This window comes from Tachypleus tridentatus, chromosome 6, assembly GCF_004210375.1.
Source record: "Tachypleus tridentatus isolate NWPU-2018 chromosome 6, ASM421037v1, whole genome shotgun sequence".
NCBI lineage: Eukaryota > Metazoa > Arthropoda > Merostomata > Xiphosura > Limulidae > Tachypleus > Tachypleus tridentatus.
This window is the reverse complement of record NC_134830.1, coordinates 123,013,292-123,034,127: the sequence shown is the minus strand read 5'-3', so window position 1 is coordinate 123,034,127 and position 20,836 is coordinate 123,013,292. Positions and strand designations below refer to the sequence as shown.

Here is a 20,836-nt window from a genome sequence, read left to right as displayed (position 1 = left end):
AAGATAAAACATTTATCCTAACAATGTTTGAATATTTACAATAAGATAAAACATTTATCCTAACAAAATGTTAAAAACCTTTTCAAACTGCCTCACCTCAGCAGTCAACACCAGTTCCCAAAGTAACTGAACATGGGACAATACAGGCATCAAACACCTACAAAAAGTAAAAAATTACAGAGAAACAAATTAGAAACACCATCAATGCCATTTGGTCATATCCTCAATAAGTGAAACAGTCAGTAAATCTTACTTGATTTTTAGATGTTAACAGGAAATTAATAACAACTTATTATAATCCACTTTCCACTATTTTCGAGTGTTTACATGGAAGACTTTATACTAAAAATCAATCTATCAATTCATCTATATAGGACTTAGTTATTTAATATTTATTGGAAAGGGATCAAAACCAAAATCATTTTTTTATAATACAAAAAAATCATTAAAATACATGTTTCAAATAAAGAGATCTGACAAATCATATTCAAAGCCAATTAGTTTGAGTAATTACAAAAACTATCTTTTTTTTAGAGCATCAATTAAAACATTTAATTTTTAAAATTTTAGTCAACATTACCTGATACTGATAGCTTAGCTGTTTTTTTAATTTTTACACCTAAATCAGTGTCATAAAAGAACATATTAACAACAAAAACTTGAATATTTCTTACCTGAAAATATCACTTTCATTAACAGAAGGGACTATTACTGGAGCTAAGACTGCTGGCTGAGCAAAAGAAAAATGTATGTGAACCACAGAATAGTTATAAAAACTCTTCCATATATTCCTTCAGTTACTATTTACAGCAAAAATAAGAACAACTACAGGCAAGTATTGTTTTGTAAGTTGTGTAAACAAGCATTAAAGTCTAACAGGTAGTCCCCCTAATGAAAGATACTACAGTACAAAAATGTAATGAAAACAAAGCATAAGAAACCAAATTTTCATTATGAAAGATATTAAGTAACAAAACATACAATCCCCATAATAAAAGATATCAAATAATAATGTAGATGATCTCCATACTGAAAGATATCAAATAATAATGTAGATGATCCCCATAATGAAAGATATAAAATAATAATGTAGATGATCCCCATAATGAAAGACTTTAAATAATAATGTAGATGCTCCCCATGATAAAAGATTTTAAATAATAATGTAGATGTGCCCCATAATGAAAAATAGAGGGTGTTCGGAAAGTCACTGTGCACTTATATATTTATTAACAGACATGTTTCAATATAGAATACAGGAGGTAAATATGAATGACAATTATAAACAATGTTGAAAGTGACCTCCATTGGCATCAATATAGGCCTGGATCCTTTTTATTTTGTTTCTAAACACCACTATCAGTTGCTGGCTTGAAATAGATTGAATAAAATATGATTACCAAACTGCACAGTAACTTTCCGAACACCCTGTATTAAATAATAATGTAAATGATCCCCATAATGAAAAATATCAAATAATAGTGTAAATGATCTCCATAATGAAAGATATTGAGTAATAAAATAAAAAATCCCTATCACAAAAATACTGGGTAATTAAATGATTCTTATAATTAAAGATATTAAAAACAAAATAGACAATTTTATCATTCAATTATTAAGTAACAAAATATATAGTCCTGATAATTAAATATATAGTCCCCATCTTGAAAGCTATTACGAATTAAAAAAGTAGACCCTGACATGAAAGATATCACATAAAATAACAATGAATCATTCTCATCTTGAAACATCTAAAGGAAATACACACAAGCCTTGTTATCAAAGGTATTAAGTATAAAACAAGGTCTGAATAATTAAAAAACAAAGTAAGTTATTAAAAAGAAACGACTGCAATGACTTACTGAATATCTGATTTAACTATAAAATACATCAGTGTTAATTTAACAAAAAATTCTTAAAATTTTATTTAAAAAAAAACATTATCTCAGTTTTATTACTTAAGATTTGCAAGATATTTTAGAATAAGATACAGAGTAGACAGAATTAACTTTTAGACAAAAAAAACAATTAAAATAAATATCTTTTACACAAGATACACAGCCAAGAGAATTAACTCTTAGACAAAACAAACAATGCAAGTAACTGGTGGCCGGAAGAAACCCCTGGTTTGTCTGATTGACTAGGAATGCGTATCTGAAGGACAAAAAACAAATATTTATATCAATATGTTACAGGCATTTCTAGTGATAACAAAAGCAAGTAGAAACACAATTTATACACATACACATAAATAAAATCTATGGTTTCTTAACAATAATTCTGTAAGTAAGGTTCACCAATAAAGAGACTATATTTCATGAACTTAATGTAATACACAGAAACAAGAAGAGATTAGGTTCATTAAATAAGACTATTTCCCAAACTAATGAAACCAGGAATACAGACAGATAAGATTAACTAAATAAGACAAGATTTCTAAAACAGTATACAAGGTTAGATGGTACCTCAGCCTTGTAGAGAACGCCTGCATCATGTGCCAAAGCAAAAGTAATAGCAAGCAAAGAAGAACACATGCATATTTATTTACAGTTATGAGACTAAAGTCCAAGTGGTTAGGACACGTTAGAGTTGTTAGAACCAGTTAATATTTGGTAGAGAAGATAATGTCACATAAGAATATTAACAAATGCAGAATAAACCCACTGACATGACTTCTTCTAACCACTAGTGGCAGATATTTCACAGGCAAAAATTATAGCTGCCAGGGATAAATATGTCATAGCAAGACCTTCTAATTATCAGATAAAGATCTGTCACAAATGGACCATTTCATACCAACAAGACATGGATTGATACACTGCTGGCCAAAATCTTAAGGCCAATGAACATAAAGAAAAAATATGCATTTTGCATTGTTAGACTCAACCACTTATTTGAGTAGAGCTTCGAAAGATGAAAATAAGAAATGGGAAAATAAAAATAAAAAACTTTTCAGCATTTAATAGGGAAAATGTGAACACTATAAAATTAGCCTAAATACTAGCTGGTCAAAAGTTTAAGACCATACCAAAAAGAAGTCCTAAACAGGGTAGAAAATGCCCAACAAGAAGTGTCAGTAGTGAGTTGCTTTGGCATGGTTGATGTAAGCATTTGCAGAAGGCTGGCTGGAATGTTATTCCAAGTAGTGAAGATGGCTTCATGTACTGTTTGGAATTGATGTCCATTTCTATAGACTTCCCTTGCCATCCACCCCCAAACATTTTCAATGGGGTTCAGTTCAGGCGAACACGCTGGATGGTCCTAAAGAATCATGTTATTCACCACGAAAAAGTCCTTTGTCCTGCAGGCATTGTGGATTGCAGCGTTGTCCTGCTGAAAGATCCAGTCATTTCCACACAAGCGAGGGCCTTCAGTCAATAAAGATGCTCTCTCCAACATGTCAATGTAGCCAGCTACTGTTTGAAGCCCCTATATAACCTGAAGCTCCGTCGTTCCATAGAAGGAGAAAGCACCCCAGATCATGAGGGAACCTCCTCCACTGTGACATGTAGAAAATGTCTCCGGTGGGATATTCTTATCATGCCAGTAACACTGAAAGCCATCTGGACCATCCAGGTTAAATTTTTTCTCATCCCAGAACAAAACCTTCATCCACTTTTCTTCGTCCCATGTTTGGTACTTCTCAGCAAAGTTTAACCCAGCTGTTTCGTGGTGTGGAAGGAGGCATGGCCTTTGAAGACGTTTACGCTTTTTAAAGCCTTTCTCTCGTAAATGCCATCTTATTGTTCTTGAGCTGAATTCTACATCCATAAGGGCCTTAATCTGGTTCAACAATTAGCTGGTGTCTTGCCGGACAACCCGTCGATTCTTCTTCCTCAACACCGGCGAAGTTTTCTTGGGCTGACCACTTGAAATTCTCATTCCATATCCCTCAGGGTCTTTTAAGAAATTTGCAGCAGCAGTTTTACTATGCCCAATGTCACCAGCGATGGCACATTGAGAGAGACTTTGCTTTTCCAGTTCGACAATTCTGCTACGTTCAAACTCTGTCAATTTTTTAGCCTTTGCCATATATTTACCTGATGTAACACAGGAGATGTCAGTGGGAGATGTTGACAATGCTAATGCTTAAACACAAATGACTAAATTTCGTTACGTGTTTACCGATTAACACTTTGTTTCAGTATGGTCTTAAACTTTTGACCAGCTAATATTTAGGCTAATTTCATAGTGTTCACATTTTCCCCATTAAATGCTAAAAAAGTATTTTATTTTTATTTTCCCTTTTTTTTTCATCTTTTGAAGCTCTACTCAAATAAGTGGTTGAGTCTAACAACGCAAAATGCATATTTTCTCTTTTTGTTCATTGGCCTTAAGATTTTGGCCAGCAGCGTATGTAACAAAAGTGACATCCCCATAACTGTACCTAGTGATAGTAGTAACAACTGTAAACATTCTTTTATTTAGTCAAAATTACACTTCTTAGAACATTTAATGTTCTGCTACAGAATAAATTACACTTAAATGACTAAACACCCTTACATAAATTTTATATATTTAAATGTGGATTATGGTATTTAATAAGTAGCTCCATGTTCCTATAGAATCTTTAAAAAATGATTTAGTGAGAAGAGATAAAAGTAATGTGAATAATGAAAAGAGAACTATACACAACAGGAACCTAATAACCTGATTCTAAGGCAGCTCTTAACTTCACCAGATATTCTATGTTATGATATCTGCTACGAACATATCAATAAAGAGTTTATATTACCTCATCCAGAACACTCCTTAACTTTCCAAAATATTTTATGTTATGATATTTGTTACCAACTTATCAATGAAGAGTTTAGATTATCTTGTCCAGAACACTCCTTAACTTCACCATATATTCTATATTATATCTGTCACTAAAATATCAGTGAAGAGTTTAGATTATCTCATCCAGAACACTCCTTAACTTCACCACACATTTTATGTTATGATACCTGTTGCCAACACATCAGTGAAGAGTTTAGATTATCTCATCCAGAACACTTCTTAACTTCACCAGATATTCTATGTTATGATATCTGTCACTAATTTATCAAATATCAAAGTTTAGTATATCTCACTTAGAACACTTCTTAACAGACATTCTATGTTATTATACCTGAAATACTGTTCCCATTAATGGTAGGTGTAGGGTAGATCCTGGTGTGGGAGATGCCCACTGATCAATATCATGACAACCTGTTTCCATAGATAATAACATATGAAACAAAACAAGTTATAAAAAACTCAGTTTATATAAGCACAATATATGATATCGTATAAGTGGTGGATAAACCATAGGATTGTTTCAAAGAATAGAAATTACAGGTAGAACAAATCTATCAGAAATTTATATAGAAGATATGAAAAAAAGAAATATATTAATCACATTCAGAGCCAAGACCAGAACCTAAAAGTTTATTGTTTATTGACACAAACTTAAGCTATGGGAGTAGACAGATTGATGGAATACTGTAATGAAAGCTGGTATTAGGAAAGGCAGCACTGGCTTGCCACTAAGAAGTGCAAAACATATATTAAGTAGCTTACCAGCTTCAATACTTGGTTCATCACAATTAAAACATAGATATTTATTAACCCTTTTGCAATGGGCTCAGTATAACATACACTGGTTTGTCTACAGTCTTACATACATTAAGTATATGCACTATAACTTTTAATACAAGACATGTATCTTCAAAAAATCTGGTAGACTTTTAGTAAAGACAACAAGATTTTTGTACACAGAAAATCAGATTTTTAATGAAATATTTTTACTAAAGATTTGTTATTAGTCTGAGTGCAAAGTGATTTCTTGTTATGATTAGAAAACCTATTCTTCATCCCAAAAATCTCAAATATTATTTGTGCAATCTTTAAGACCTCCTAAAACATTTCAAATGTTTGTTTTTAGTAAGACTTTATATTTTCTGTTATTTTTTATATTCTAACTATGTGAAGTCTGTCACTTAACCAACCTCATAACCATCATAAAAAATTGTGAAATAAGCATGATATACTTCTGTCATGCTAAAATGACATGTTATAAAATAAAAATACAAATGTTTAGTCTAAGTAGCCTAAGTCTCAAAACACTATATATATATATATAATTTTTATTATATTGACCTTCCAGTCATACCTAGCTAACATTACATAACTTGCACTGATGTTACGAATATATATAGAACCATATATGGAAAAAAAATGGAAATGGTTGAATGGGGCCACTGTGTTTGATTCATTACATAAGCTATATCAAAGTAAAATAAAAAGATACAAAGTTCTTGTTTTATATTTTAGCTTGTTAATATTGGTAATTTCAGTTCCTAATTTGTACAAAACTATAGACTTAGTATTTTGACATCACAAACATCTAATTTTAAACAGTGCTGCATTCAACATATCACATGACTCGCTAAAATATATATTTAGACATATTCTTTTAATATTTACTTTTAAATTAAGAAATTAACTCATATATAACATTAAAGTGTGAATTATAATCTATAATTTGATAAAAACTTATTGACATAAATTCATAAAGTAGTAGTTCAATAACATTTTGAATGCAACTCAAATATAATGACATGGACTTCGACCCCTGACCCAACCCATTGTAAAAGATTTAACTTACCTACTTCAGTACTTAGTTGACCACCATTAAAACACACACACCTATTAACTTACCTGCTTCAATACTTGGTTCACCACTCTCAAAATAATTGTTTGCAATGATGGCCACAACTTTTTTGTATAGATTGGTGAGAGGGAGTTTAGTCAGTAACACAACAGACTGAAAACAAATTAACACCAAACTGTTAACATACTACTTACAAAACCATTTTTTCCTTTAATTGTAAGACAAATTATAAGGTTACACAGTAAAGCTGGAGGTACTAAGTAGTAGAGCTTAACTCAAGAACGTGCCTAAAAATTAGATTTATAAAATGAAACTCTTGGCTTTTATTTTTCTTGTTTTTATCATTAATTTCTTGAAATTATGTTAGAATTAATTTTAAATTAACATTAATAATTATGCATCAAATGGTCATGCAGGTTTCAAGAATATCTTGAGGTAGCATCAATGTAAGGGGCAAAAGCTTTTATCTTTATAATGTATACAAGCTAGTTTATGTCACATTACCAAAGATAATCTGTAGATGCTCCTGTAATGCTACAAAGTTTTCAAGGAAACTGGTCTTCAATCTAATAGTTATTATCCCTTCTTTAACTTCATGATAATATATGACCTCTCACTAATTCTTGGTTTTGGCATTTAATCACTATGAAGGAGGAGAACAAATGAAATTTTCATAATATGTTCTTGCACAGAATCACAAACAGCTAAATAATGTTATAAACCACAAACTTGTTGTGGTTACAATGATGTCACATGAAAATGTAAACAAAAAAGTGGTTGGTGTATTTAACCACATTTACTATTTATTTATTAAATGAAACCTGTGGCTGCTCGAGTCCTAGTCCACAAAAACTGAAGTCTTCACCTCCAGGACCTGGCATGGCAAGGTGGTTAAGGCACTCAACTCATAATCTGAGGGTCGCGAGTTTAAATCCCCATCACACCGAACGTGCTTACCCTTTCAGCTGTGGGGATGTTATAATGTTATGGTCAATCCCACTAATCATTGGTAAAAGCGTAGCCCCAGAGTTGGCAGTGGGTGAAGATGACTAGCTGCCTTCCCTCTAGTCTTACACTGCTAAATTAGGGATGGCTAGCACAGATAGCCTCGAGTAGCTTTGTGCAAAACTTAAAAACAAAACAAAAATAAACCACACCTTCAGAAGTCAGTAGGGTATACAGCTATCTAGTATGTTCTAGACCAGTTAACTGACTGGTCAAATGTTCATCAGTCAGCTGACTTCTACATTTGGTTTTGATGAGCTTCATTTTGGAGAAAAATTGCTCACAGCAGTAGGTGCTACCAAAAAGGGAGGCAATTCTTTGTGCATGACGGACAAATTGGGAAACTTTTCACATACACAGAGTTTGTAAAAGTCTAGCAAACTGTTTTCAGAGAATTTCCTTTTAGTGTCCATGTCAGCCTGCAGTTCAATGAGTTCCATTTGGCAATCATCAGGACTGTCTTCCACTGCCAAATCAAAAGGTTGAGCAAACAATTTCAATCTAATTTCAGTTTGTCTGAAATCTGGAAATCTGTTTGCAAACTCATCAAGCAGCTTTGTACACTGGTTCCATATTTGGTGCAATCCAGATTAGGAAATTCCAGTTTCCTGGTTGCAAGACATGTAAAATGGGTCAATATGGCTCTTCTCAACTGAACCTGGAAAAGTTCCAATTTCTTCTCAAAAGCACAAATATGCTCAAACAACTTATTCACAAGTTGACTTTTCCCTTGTAGTTTTAAGTATAAATCAGACAGATGCTGTGTAATGTCTGTGAGGAATGCTAAGTCATTCAGCCAGTTCTCATTGCTCAAGAAGTCCACATTCTGACGTTTGTTCTCCATGAAGAACTTGATCTCCTCTCGCAGGTTCCAGAATCTCTGCTACTTTGAAGAGATTAAGCCAACGTACAGCAGAGAAGTACAAAACATCTGAATACTCACTGTCCAGCTCATCTAAAAAAGTTTTAAATTGTCGATGATTTAATCCTCGTGTTCGAATATAATTTACGCATTGGGCGACATTTTTCATGACTTCTGCAAAATCCAGAACTTTGGTGCTCAAGCTCTCTTGGTGACTAATGCAATGGCTTACAACTACGTCTTGTGCTCCAATTGCAGTTAGAAATTTCTTGGTGAATCCATTTGTCCTACCTGTCATGGAAGGAGCACCATCTGTTGCAACACCACATAATTTATAAGGATTCAGTTCAAACTTTTCTACAACCTTAAGCACTTGTTCACAAATATCCTGTCCTGTGGTTGTGGAGGAAAGGCTTGCCATATCTAAAAACTCTTGAAAACATCAAAGCCTGCAGTAACAGCTCTGATGAAAATGACAAGTTGGGATGTGTCATTGATATCAGTGCTTTCATCCAAAGCCAGACTGAAAGCTTCACACCGAATTCAATCTCTCTTTCAAAGTTTCTTTGATGTCCTCTGAAAGATCTTTTGTCCTGCGTGAGACAGTAAAGCGGGAAAGGCTAGTTTGCTCCACCAAATATTTTTCTCTGGACATGCATATTCTGTGAATATTGTTAAACAATTTTAATAAATTCTCCATCACTGAAAGGCTTTCCCTTTTCTGCCATACATTCACAAAGCTTAAAACTCAGTTTTGTCACCAGTTCTGAATTTTTCTTGAAAGTGGTAAAACACCTTGTTGCTTTTCAATGGATGTTTTAAATGTTCAATTTTGTCCTTTCGTGCCTGACCAACAATTTCATCAAACTGGGAGGAATGCTTAGTTAGCGTAAATGTCGCTAATATTGTACTCTTTCATGACTGCAATTGTAGTTTGACAGACGAGGCAGACAACACCTTGATTATGTGGGACAACAAGATATTTTGTGCACCATTCACTGTTGAATAACCTTCCCTCATCATCAATTTTCGTTTCTTAACTGCTGACATTTTACTAGCCCTGAAATCAAAACAAAATTATTCTCACGAAAATAGCAAAGTAGAAAAAACATAGAATTTATTTACACATGGAACCTCTTATGGACAGAAACACATGTTTCTAAATTGGCATCCCGATCATAGCCTTCCGGTACTTAAATTAATTGAGAATAGCAAAATACAGTGTGACCTCGCCTATTCGCGGTTCGCCATTCGCGGCCCCATATTCGCGGGTTATGCGCGAACTGCGTTTTGTAGGTCACAGAGACTGAAAGGGCTTTCGAGGAGATTTCTGTTGTATTTACTCAATCAAGCCGTTTTATCAATTGTCGTCTTCACCAAACAAGATTGGACTGCTATTGGCTGACTGCCTCAGCTTCCCCAACAACGCAAACGGCAAAGCACAGCCCGGTAACGCACGGTACAATTTAGTGAAATACATAACAGTATGCAATATTGCTACATTATTACTGCATCAATGAGTATAAGTATCATTAGTGTTTGGGAAGCATTTCATATAGTATATAATCGCATACATATACGTTTTAAAACTGCGTCCAATATTCGCGGTTTTCGCTATTCGCGGGAGGGTAAAGAACGTAACCCCGCGAATAACGAGGTCACACTGTACATAGAATCAGATGCATCTGAAAGCAAAAATTTTAATAAATTCAGTAAAGTCACAACAATATGCTAAATAATAATCAATTTACCTTCAATCTCTTGTAGTAACTGTAAAAGGTAATAAAATTTTCACCAATAATGAATGACGGACAGCAGAGGTTAGGGAAAATTGTCGCCAGCGGGCGAAGGCGAGGTTCAGGACATGACGTTGAGTCGTAGACAATAGTGCTAGTGCACGTCACCTATTCATGCCCTAAGGAGGCCGACCAATCGAATTCGGCCTGCTCCTCTCTAGCAAAGATAATTTTAGAAGTTTGTCGAGTCGAAGACTGGGAATCCCGTAGGATCGATGCTTTTAAAAAATATTCCATTTGCGTTGGATTACAGATCAGGCCACATGGTTAGATTACAACAACTAGGGCCACACTAAATGGCTTGGCGGGCCGGGTTGTGGCCCGCGGGCCGCCTGTTGCACACCCCTGTTCTAGACCATCTTAGGACCCCTAATGATCACAATTCTTACTGTCAAGTCACTAGTTCAGTTAACAAACAAAGTGTAATTTCATTTAATGTTTAGACAGATACAACATTCAGTGTTCATATCTGTAATGAACAGAAGTATAAACTGGTTGCTTCAATAAATATTAAGGGTACATTTGTACAAGTTAGTTTCCAATACAAACTGAAACTTTCAAGAGACAGATATGAATACTCTGTTCATTTTCCTTAAGAAAGTAAAATAAAATCACATATGGTTGACTATATTCTTTTATTCTGAAATTTCCCTATCTTAAAATTCTGCCATCCTTTGTACAACTTAACTTACAAGATAGAAAATAATTTCACAACCTCTAACATTCAATATTTTTGTAATATGTTTTCACTTACAACAAAAAGTTGCTAATTATTAAGTCAATTTTGCCAATCTTTTTTCACATACCTGCACTCCCTTACAAGTTTAATTGGCTCCATATAAACAATTTCTAACACAAAAATAATGTCTGATGAAAGAAAAACTTCTCTTACTTAGAACCACTGCACTTTAATAACTTTGTGAATCTCTAGAAAGAATGTTCTTGGCTTAAAAAAAAATATTTTGTTGTGTTTTAGGTTTTCTTTAGCCATTTACAAACAATTTTTGTTACAGTTGATAAACTTTATTATCCTAAAAACTATCTTAAAGAAAGACCTTTGCTCATAATTTGTTTCAGCCATAGTTTTATTGTTCAATAACACCTTTTGGTACCTTCAAAAAAGATCCACATCATTTAGACAATGTTTGTCAATCAGCCATTTAACCTATTTCCTGTGGTTGTTGTGTAGACAGGTCAGCCTTCTTCCATGCACTGCAACTGTGCCATATGTGAGATTTCATTTTTAAATTTCCTCCCAAAACTGATAAGTTGTATTTATGGGTATCAAAGCACTCTCCATATGCCTAAGTATTGTAACTGAACAATGGGTCAAATATTTTTTGTCTTTTCTAGTCAGCACGCAGAATGACATCAACAAAACTCCATTTCTGACACAGCTGTAGCTTACAGCAGAAACAAATGACAGCTGCAGTGAATGGGTTACAAACAATCTCATGTGGCTTGGTGTAAACACCAAACATAATCTCAGATAAAGTCTATTTGTACTAATATTGTGTCTCAGATGGCCTAACTTATAGCATGTGGCTTGGTGTAAACACCAAAAGTAATCTCAGATAAAGCTTATTTATACTAGTATTGTGTCTCTGATGACTAAACTTATAGCATGTGGCTTGGTATAAATACCAAAAGTAATCTCAGATAAAGTCTATTTATACTAGTATATGGTCTCTAATGATCTAATTTATAGCATGTAACTTGGTATAAACACCAAACGTAATCTCAGATAAAGCTTATTTATACTAGTATTGTGTCTCTGATGACTAAACTTATAGCATGTGGCTTGGTATAAATACCAAAAGTAATCTCAGATAAAGTCTATTTATACTAGTATATGGTCTCTTATGATCTAATGCATGTAACTTGGTATAAACACCAAACGTCTCAGATAAAGCTTATTTATACTAGTATTGTGTCTCTGATGACTAAACTTATAGCATGTGGCTTGGTATAAATACCAAAAGTAATCTCAGATAAAGTCTATTTATACTAGTATATGGTCTCTAATGATCTAATTTATAGCATGTAACTTGGTATAAACACCAAACGTAATCTCAGATAAAGCTTATTTATACTAGTATTGTGTCTCTGATGACTAAACTTATAGCATGTGGCTTGGTATAAATACCAAAAGTAATCTCAGATAAAGTCTATTTGTACTAATGTTGTGTCTCTGATGGCCTAACTTATAGCATGTGGCTTGATGTAAACACCAAAATTAATCTCAGATAAAGTCTATTTACACCAGAGTTGAGTGGATGGCCAGTTTGACAACAGAAGTGGTGTAAATCTATCAACTGAGCCAACATTCACAGTCCAGTCAAAGAATGTAAAGCATCTTAACAAAAGAATAATTTGACAAATAAGAAAACATCTGGAATCTTACATCTGAGAGAAGAGCAACTTATCAATATCTTATAATATTTGGACGCAACCTCTTTGTTACACATTTTTGCCAGATTAGTCCTGTGTTTCTGTAACTAAGCCTTAGCTGTTGTATATTTTCCATATCAAATTTTAAAGTATTAAAAGTACCAAACCTTCTGATAGTAGCCTCTTCTAACACTTTTATCTTTAACTTGACGGAAGTAAACAAAGCCATACAGGTATGGACTTTCAATCTAAAAATAGAAAGACATATTTAACATTTGAAAATCTGTGCACACAAATAATGTTAATGTTTATACTCAGAATACTAGATTACAATGAAGAACAGCTTCAACCAGCACTGAAATATTTTATTATCAACAGAGTGAGAGAATTTAAAAATTGAAAGATATTTAGAAATGCTGTTTGTAATAAAACTTAATAGAATTCACCATGATATATAGATTGTACCAAGAAAATTTTCTCTACCAATTCTCTTACATAAATTATACATGTACACATCCTGGGGTTAAAAACACATTTATAATATTATGTTCATTCATAAACAATCTTATTATGTGTGCATAATGTGAATATTATGCTGGCTGAGAAAATAAAGCATCTTTTCCTTTTTTAAAGCAACTTGAAAACGTATGATTCATATGCCCACATTTACTTAAAGTTTATAAATGGAACAAAATAGATATGTAACAAAAAGTATATATAGATACACACACACAAATATATATATAAATTATCAATATGACCAGATCTACTTAGTTAATAAATGGAAGAAAAAATATATATATATAATAAAAAGTATATACATATACACACGCACACAACCACACATATAGAATACATGTTTGTATGTACAGATATAAACACATGCACAGACATATATATTATCAATGTGACCACAATGTTGTTCAAGTTATTTCTATATCATTGCCTGGTAATGTATTAGGAAAAGGTACACAAGATAGTGCAATATAGCTGTAACTACACAAATAAATGTGTGTACACATACATGTGTGTGTGTACAATTAGTCTCAGTAAAAATGTATTCTCAAGACAGCTGGTATAGGTATTAAAACTTTAATTAAAATAAAGTACAGAAAAATGTTTGGACCTTCTTAGGCCATCTTCTTTGTTAACCTGAAGGTGACCTACGAAAGTCAAAATGTTGTTTTGTACTTTAATTAAAGTTTTAATTGTTTGTTTGTTTTGGAATTTCGCACAAAGCTACTCAAGGGCTATCTGTGCTAGCCGTCCCTAATTTAGCAGTGTAACACTAGAGAGAAGGCAGCTAGTCATCGCCACCTACCGCCAACTCTTGGGCTACTCTTTTACCAATGAATAGTGGGATTGATTGTCACATTATAACGCCCCCACGGCTGAAAGGGCAAACATGTTTAGCGCAACCAGAATGTGAACCCGCAACCCTCAGATTACGAGTCGCACGCCTTAACACGCTTGGCCATGCCGGGCCCTAAAGTTTTAATACCCATACCAGTTGTCTTAAGAATACATATTTACTTCAAGTTGGTTTCTTGTCATCACGAGTCTCAAGAAAAGCTACAATCACCAATTATACAAACAAACACTGTGTGCAAGTATGTATGTGTGTGTGTAAATAAAAAGACTGAAGCTATTTCATTTGCATCAAGAGTATAATGTTGACTTCCAGCAGATTATATGCTTTGTGGTTTAACCACTACATGATCCAAGCTGTTATATAATTGTAACTATTTCAGCTATAGTTACAACAGAAACCTTCTCTCACAACATTTTATTCTCTTATTTTGTTTCATTATTTTATTATTCTTCAGTGTCATAACTTTTACACCTGTTGAAAATAAAATGTCAACATGCACCGACACAGCCTTGAAACTATTAAAAATAGTAAGTGAGACTCAACAGTGATATCTCTTGCAGTTGTGTTTGGCAATTCAAGAGTGAGTGATATAAAAACCAAAGACTTGTTATTTTAAACCATTATATTAAGCCTACTGAGCTGTATGCTACGTAAAACTTTGAATATATGTTATGTAAAATTCTGGTTCTCAACTTTTTATTTTTTTTAGAAACAGACACACATATGTAAGCTTCTACATGCTTTATATCTTCTATACTTTTGTGTTATTCATGCCCCTTTCCCCTTAATTACCCTGGATAATCAGGATTCAACTGATGGGCCAAAATTCAACACCATAAAACTATAGTGAAATATAAGAAGCAAAAGCACATTCTTAAAAGAGAAATTCTCAAACTGTACCTAACAGCAAAATTCAAAATTATAGTTTATCAAAAACAAATTACAGCATAAACAAAACTTATCAAATCATTTCACTACTGTGTTAGTAAAAAAAATACACAAAACAAGAAAAGAAAATAATTATATGTCAAGAAAATATAAAAGGTTTTATAGTTCTTATTTACTTGTAATACTAGACTATAAGTGGCAGCTACTTATCTTAGATGTTTGTATTTAAGGACAGCTTTTACTAACAGATGTTTTTACTGTGATGCTAATTGTAACATTATTTTAATGAATTTAAGATTACCTAATATACTCACAATTAATTGTAAATAGAGAGTGGTAGTAGGTTTTGGGGTGTTGTGAGTTATATAACCCAAAATTTAACCCTTATTTTGATTTACATGCAAGCTGTCTTAACATTTTTTGGTTTATATGTGATAAATGAAATATTCACAATGATTTTGCAAGGTATTACCACAGGCACTTTCTTTTCAAAATTTTACCTTTTATATAAATAGGGTGTCTTGAAAAGACAATATAAAAGATTTTCACTAAACACCACAATAATGTAGGTACATAATGGTTATGTGAGAGTTTAAACATTTTTGAATGGAATATGTTTGTCTTGGGAAAAAAAAAAGATCTTACCTGCAAGTCAACTGGACAGATGGAATATGTTTGTCTCTAAAAACAAGAGATCTTACCTGCAAGGCAGTTTGCCAGATGGAATATGTTTGTCTCTGAAAACAAGACATCTCACCTGCAAGGCAACTGGACAGATGGTATATATTTGTCTCTGAAAAATATGAGATCTTACCTTCAAGGCAACTGGACAGTTTTGATTATAGCTGGAATTCATTGTCATTAGCAGCCTTCTGACTGGGCACTGGCGTATTCTGAAATGAAACTGAGTATCTCCCATACATCCTGAATTTGAATCAGGAAAAGAAAGATAGCAGATATTGGCTTTCTGAAAGGTAGAAAAATTTGTTTACTAATGAAATAACATGTATTTACAATCTAATTGTCTATGTTACTTTATATAAATTGCTCTTTCAGAGTACTAAGGAATGTATGTACTTTTTATCTTACCTTTTATCTAGAACATAAAAGTACAAAAAAATGTATATCAAAGACAACAACTTTCTCAGCATGCTAAATCAGGATACACACAAATACTCTAATTACAGATTCTCTGGTGTAACCCACTTTTTTTTTTTTAGTTTGATTATATTTGGTAAAGTTAACACCAACCTCTTTTTCTGTAAGCTTGATGTGACCTGGATACACCATCTACCAAAGAATAAAGAAAACATATTTCAGATTCAAATCAAGATTGTTCAATGAATCAGGTTTATGATAGTCTTCAGAACAATTAACACATCTATTTTGAAATTCAGAAATATCATCCTTAAGAATAATAAGTTTTCAATGAATTTTAAGTCACTAAGCCAAAGATTTATTACGCTACATATCTTAGCCATACAACTGAAGACAGAAATTAACATAAAAAAGTTGAACTTAAGCTTAAAAATGTTACTGGTATAATAAACACAATAAAGTTACAGTGAGGATGAACCAAAGACATCAAGTCTGTACTTTTTTTTCTTCTTTTTATAAGTTATGTCATTACAATAGGAGTATTAAAAATAAAAATAAAGATGAAATATAAGTTATTATACTAATTAAAGGTTTCTAGTTGGTCTCTGTGTTGACCAATTAAAAACCTTTAGTTGAGCTTTTGGTCAGTCAAAGAATTCTCAATGAGGTTTAGGTTAGCTAAGGTTTCTAAATGATCTTTTGAACTAGTTGCTTAAAGATTTCCAACTGAGCTTTGAGTTTGTTAAAAGTTTCTAGGTAATCTTTGGGTTGGTCAGTTAAAGGTTTTGAAACAATCTTGGGGTAGCCAGTTGACTGATTCTAAACCATCTTTATATTTGTCAGTTTAAGAGGTCTAGATGATCTCTGAGCTAATCAGATAAAGATTTCTAGATGATTTTAAGCTAATCAGTTTAAGAGGGCTAGATATTCTTTGGACTAGTCAGTTAAAGATTTCTGGATGATATTTGAACAAGCTAATTGAATGTTTCTAGTTGAGGTTGAATTAATGAATTAAAGATGAACTTTAGTTTGCAGTTATCAAGATCTGGGCAAATCAGAACTATTTCACTACTGGCAGGGTCATGCTTAAGCCTATTTTCTTATTTATCTAGTATTATTATTAGAAGCATAATTAATACATTATTAAGGTTTATTGATGACATGGATCATTTGGTTAGTTGGAGGAAACTTGGTAAGTGCCCCTTAATTATATTAAGTACAAGATAATGCACCTGGGTTATAAAATTGATGGGTACTCACTCAGCAGCATGAATAAATATAATATATGGAATATCAATCTACCTCAACATACAGTCCAAGAATCACTAAATATAGCATCTATACCCTCAAATATTCATTAACCCTTTTCTTAAAGTTGTAGCTTTTAATTTTTTTTTAACAGCAGCTTATTCCACAGACTTATCACCATGCAAAACAAACAAAACTGTTTGAAGTGAGGATGTATCTGAACTTTTCAACTGTTACATTTATCATCTATCATCCTACTGCTCTCAGAATTCAATATGAAAAACTGTCTCAATTCCTTCATATTTTTTATACTTCAATTTAATTATCTCTCACCCTTCTCTCTTCAGGACAGAATAAATTAGAAAATCTGAGCCTACATGGCCAACATCAACATCTATTCTCATAATCTTACATAGCCAATATCAACCCCAACTCCCATAATCCCACATAACAAACATCAACCTCTACTCCCGTAATCCCGCATAACCAACATCAACCCCTACTCCCGTAATCCTGCATAACCAACATCAACCCCTACTCCCGTAATCCCTCATAACCAACATCAACCCCTACTCCCGTAATCCCTCATAACCAACATCAAACCCTATTCCCGTAATCCCGCATAACCAACATCAAACCCTACTCCCGTAATCCCGCATAACCAACATCAAACCCTACTCCCGTAATCCCGCATAACCAACATCAAACCCTACTCCCGTAATCCCGCATAACCAACATCAAACCCTACTCCCGTAATCCTACATAACCAACATCAACATCTTTTCCCATAATCCTATATAACCAGCATCAACATCTATTCCCGTAATCCCGCATAACCAACATCAAACCCTACTCCCGTAATCCCGCATAACCAACATCAAACCCTACTCCCGTAATCCCGCATAACCAACATCAAACCCTACTCCCGTAATCCTGCATAACCAACATCAACATCTATTCCAGTAATCCTGTATAACCAGCATTACCATCTGTTCCTATAATCCTATATAACCAACATCAACATCCTATTCCCATAATCCTATATTATCAACATCCATTTCCATATGAACCTTAATAGCTCTTGTTTGAGCCCTCTCAATAACCCAAATGTTCTTTATAGAATAAAAGAACCAAAACTGCCCACAAAAAAACAACAAAAAACTTAACTATGACTAACACATGTAAATATAAATTATTCGAGCCATCAAAACACTGCTTTGTTGTTGGTGTCAAAGTTAACATGACTCTGGGATGTACTGGTGTAAATGTTGATTACAAGATAAAATAGGTAAATAATTCCTTATACAAATCACTAGTTAGATCTTACTTGAAATAATCTATATAGTTTTGATTTCATCTTAGAAGGAATACTGGTAAGAGTTCAAGGGAAGTTAAGATGTCTTAATCTTTCTTGTGAAAAGAACGGAAAATGGCTTCCTTACTGAACTTGTATCCATGGAATTAAAGGGATAAAGACCACAAATCTAGAATTTGGAAAAGACAAATTAGGAATTAGGATAGTTTTACTTTTCTAATTCAATTTTTAACTTAGAGTGAATTTGCCACAAGCAATAGTGAAATATTCCACCTTACAAGCACTTATGAATAATACTGTTGATGTGGGTGGTGGCTTTATATGTTTATTTTTCTTTCTTTCAGGAATGGATGTGCAAGCGTAGTCCTCAGTCACAAAATGGTACCTTACTGTTATCTACGTGAGAAAATATAACTGCTGTAAAGACAATTATTATGTTTAAATGTGTCTACATACAACACAAGGCTGTGCATTTCCATATAAAACTTTCACTTAAATTACTCTGTTTAAATTGTATACAATCAGTCAGTTCAAAGTATAATATTACTGGTTATTTTGTAATTATATCTGGTCAATGGCCCATATGAACATTACTGGGTTTTGAAATAATTATACATTAAACTGCCTGTGAGTCTATAACTCTGTTGGTTACACAGGCCTTAACAACTACATGTCCCAAAAATATCTGAAAGAAATACCTTCAAACCTGCTGCTGGGGCTTCCTATATATTTAGCATTAAAAAAATAATAATTTTACAAATTTGTTTGGTCAGTTGGTTACAGTCACACTAAAAATACCAAGGGCAAATATAAGATCACTAAATAAAGTGAGGGTTAAAGACCCTTGCAAAAATGTTTGTTTATATTGTTATAAATTATATTCTGTATTTATTAGCAAAGATTTTACTTGAATAGCTTACTGTTCCTTTAATATTCTAATAATAATAATATGCTTATGTTATATATCTATCTGTCAGCATCATAATTATTGTAATATCTACTTCTTCACATAAATTTAACGTATTTATTTCTGAAGCTACTGCACTAAGTTTGCCACATATTGGGCTATATACTTATTTCTTTTTAATATTGATACTTCTGGTGTCATATTGTCAAATTAAAAGAAAAAAGAATATTAAGATTGGGCTAGATTGTTTTTATTAGCCTAGAACATAAACCTACAACGTATAAATAAAATTCTAAGTCAAACTAAGTTTTAATTCAAGAGTTCTTTAATTTTTGTACTTGTGTTCCAAATTTCTATAATATGTAACTACATCAGAACTGGAAGTTAGTAGAACTTAAGAAGATCATCTCGGTTTTTTGGAATTAAAAAGATAAGTGAGACTGCTTACTTCCATTGCTTGTCCGAGTTCTAAATCAAATGTGACAATGCATATTCCATACACCCACTGATTAAATTTATCCCATGGTAAAACAGTTGGTTTCACTCCTCCAACATCAAAATCATTGTCTTCATCTTCACCACCGTCACAGTACGTCGCCATGTTGATAGCAACGCTATTCTTAACCTCTGGCCCAGAGCTTTGTCAAAACTTACCAAGCGTATCTGCATGTTTACTATTAAGCCTATTATGCTATTAGAGCTTGTCATTTTCATATTTTTCGAAATTAATGTCGTGTGAAAACAAATAAAACACATATCAGTCTTGATATTTATATTTAGAGTAGAACTCTTATCTCACTCAAATACCAAAAAATGAATGAAAAAACCTGTTTGATTCAAATTAAAGAAAGAAAAACATGAATGCAATATCGTATCTGCATGTTTAGCTACTCATACGTAATCTTGAAATAATCGCTTGCTTTGTTGTTAAGCGCAAAACTACACCGTGAATAATTGCATTGTGCCTATCACGGGTACCGAAATCCAAATTTTATAATTATAGGCCTTCATATTTACCACTGGGCCGGGGGCATCTCCAAATGAAATTATAAGAATTTGAATTGAAATCCTAGTTACTGTTTCAGATCATTCAAACAACTTTTAATGTTCTAGTTTAATACACAAACAATGACACTATCACGTAACTTTCACAACCACCCCATATATCTTATTATCGATATAACTAATCCGAGTCAAACTTCGAGCAGTACAAGTTATGTCTTTGGTTTGGTTGTTTGTAGTTACGGCTAAATGTGCTATGCTCGTCAACGATATCAAAACCCGATTTCTAGCTTTGTAAGTCTAAGCCCAGTTATT

At 33.0% G+C, this 20,836-nt stretch overlaps 1 protein-coding gene across 1 annotated transcript in view; it reads right to left on the bottom strand.

The window, feature by feature from the left end:
• LOC143251702 (protein DENND6A) overlaps positions 1 to 20,213 on the bottom strand; it is a 47,265-nt gene extending 27,052 nt beyond the window's left edge. Inside the window, exons 1-9 of the mRNA XM_076502951.1 lie at positions 19,968 to 20,213; positions 16,203 to 16,241; positions 15,766 to 15,918; positions 12,859 to 12,939; positions 6,685 to 6,790; positions 5,114 to 5,193; positions 2,098 to 2,154; positions 675 to 730; positions 97 to 157 (exon numbers count right to left, since the gene is read on the bottom strand). Coding sequence (XP_076359066.1) covers positions 97 to 157; positions 675 to 730; positions 2,098 to 2,154; positions 5,114 to 5,193; positions 6,685 to 6,790; positions 12,859 to 12,939; positions 15,766 to 15,918; positions 16,203 to 16,241; positions 19,968 to 20,120 — 786 coding nt within the window. The 5' untranslated portion in view covers positions 20,121 to 20,213. The remainder of the gene's footprint in view (positions 1 to 96; positions 158 to 674; positions 731 to 2,097; positions 2,155 to 5,113; positions 5,194 to 6,684; positions 6,791 to 12,858; positions 12,940 to 15,765; positions 15,919 to 16,202; positions 16,242 to 19,967) is intronic.
• Between the last annotated feature and the right edge of the window lie 623 nt (positions 20,214 to 20,836).